General features: G+C 45.6%; 1 protein-coding gene across 1 annotated transcript in view; it reads left to right on the top strand.

Annotated features, from left to right (window-relative positions):
* The window catches only part of LOC103396909 (G protein-coupled receptor kinase 5-like), a 35,065-nt gene that overhangs the window by 20,164 nt on the left and 12,862 nt on the right, over positions 1–2,039 (top strand). The window contains exons 2-3 of the mRNA XM_008335152.3: positions 1,805–1,900; positions 1,986–2,039. The exon at positions 1,986–2,039 is cut by the window's right edge and continues 74 nt beyond it. Of these exons, the coding sequence (XP_008333374.1) occupies positions 1,805–1,900; positions 1,986–2,039 (150 nt within the window). The remainder of the gene's footprint in view (positions 1–1,804; positions 1,901–1,985) is intronic.

The following is a 2,039-nucleotide window of genomic DNA, read 5'->3' as shown; positions in this document are numbered from 1 at the left end:
TAACGTTAGCTCTGGTGTCTGTACCAGGACTGTTGAAGCTAACGTTAGCTCTGGTGTCTGTACCAGGACTGTTGTAGCTAACGTTAGCTCAGGTGTCTGTACCAGAACTGTTGTAGCTAACGTTAGCTCTGGTATCTGTACCAGGACTGTTGTAGCTAACGTTAGCCCTGGTTTTTGTACCAGGACTGTTAGCTAACGTTAGCTCTGGTGTCTGTATGAGGACTGTTGTAGCTAACGTTAACCCACTGCGGCCCATACCAAATGATTTACGGACCGACACCGGTCCCCGGACCAGGGGTTGAAAACCCTGACATACAGTACATCATATTTTTTGATTTCGCTCGTGAACAAATGCGAACCCTGCGGAGTCAGAACCTGGTTGAACTGGTCATCCGATGTTTGCGATGAGACACGACTATTGTAGTTCCGTCGCGTCCGGGGGCGAACGTGAGAAACTGCGGGGGCGAGTCGGACTCACGGCACACCTGCAGATCGTTATGCAAACACGCAATTTCCCTCCTACGCACATACAAATGTTATGCAAAAACAGTTGCAAGGCAACGAAGCTATCCAGGAACCGCGTTGAAAAAAAAAAGATGACCGTAATATATGTAATAATTCAACAAAAAAAAACGACATGTTTTTAAATCCATCGTAAATTTTACACACGTCACGTTTATTTATTATTATTATTTGACAGAAGTATAGATTCCAGCTTCGCTCGCAAAGGAATGACGCGGAAACAGTTCTGTTGCCTCTGCTGCCCCCTAGAGGCCAATATTCTCCACGACATGTGAAAACGTACAAGGAGAAAATCTAGATCCTAATAAAAATTGCATTCTTTATCGGTACTGCGTCTTTGCAACTACCACGGGCTACCACGGGGGCGCCATTAAGTGCACTTCATGAAAACAAAACGTCGATAAGTCGATATCGATAAATCGATATTTGACGTTGTCTGTCGTGACATTTTGGATTGGTGTGTCGTGAGTTCAGCCACGTACGAATCTCCCCCGTGAGCGACCGGCGCGCTAGCACAATGCCGCCGTCGACTTCCAGCCATCATCGGGTTGTCGGGTAATTCAGGGGTCATTACCTTTCTCTGTTATCCTAGCAGTAGTGTTTGACCGGGGGGATGAAAAAAAAAAAAAAACCTGACGAAACGCAGATTTGAGATCTCAATCTATTCAAAACAAAAACACAAATATATGCAAATATATTTGGCCCTCTGACGTGCGCTGCGGCGTCGGGACATTTGACTATCGGCTAAAACAATAGAACTAGCGGTTGGTGTTTTTATTTCCGACCTTAACTTTTCCAGGGAAAAAAACAAAAAAACAAACACCTGCTTGAACCGCTTTCGGAAGATAAAATATCTGATCGTACGCTTACGCAAATAGCCCTGACCTTTCCTCGTTGTAGTTGGGGAAGTTGGGACTGCGGGCTGTTGTGTGTGTGTACGGTGCAAGCAAAAGCTAGCTCTAGTATATTGCAGTAAGGCTCGCCTTCCTCGGGGGGGCGCCAAAGCTCATAAGAAAGGCGGGACGTGGGACAACGTGTTAGTTAGCTAGGTTAGAAAGGAGAGCACTGGAAGAAACAGGAGCTAACGTTAGCTACAACACTCCTGGTACAGACACCAGAGCTAAAGCTAGCATCGTAGCTGAGCCTCGACAGGGCTTACGATACACTCATCAGGCGATCGGTGATGACTAGCTACTACAGTATGTGTCTCAGTTGAGATAGTCATGTTGTGGAGTTTTTTTTTTTTTTTCAATTAATTAATTATTTTTGCTGCCCCCCGCAGGTGGAGGAGGAAAGCGCAAAGGGAGGAGCAAGAAATGGAAGGAGATCCTCCGATTCCCTCATATTAGCCAGTGTTCCGAACTGGGGAACAGCATCGGTAACTGTTGGGGTTTTTTTCACTTTAATGCGAATTGTGATTATTTAGTTACGTATTTATTTCTGTATTTTTCCTTGTTTCGCAGAAAGGGACTACGTTTGCCTGTGTGAGAAACAGCCAATCGGAAGACGGCTCTTCC

This window comes from Cynoglossus semilaevis, chromosome W (assembly GCF_000523025.1).
Source record: "Cynoglossus semilaevis isolate Cse_v1.0 chromosome W, Cse_v1.0, whole genome shotgun sequence".
Taxonomy (NCBI): domain Eukaryota; kingdom Metazoa; phylum Chordata; class Actinopteri; order Pleuronectiformes; family Cynoglossidae; genus Cynoglossus; species Cynoglossus semilaevis.
Note: the sequence above shows the minus strand (reverse complement) of the source record. Positions and strands in the feature narration are given on the sequence as shown.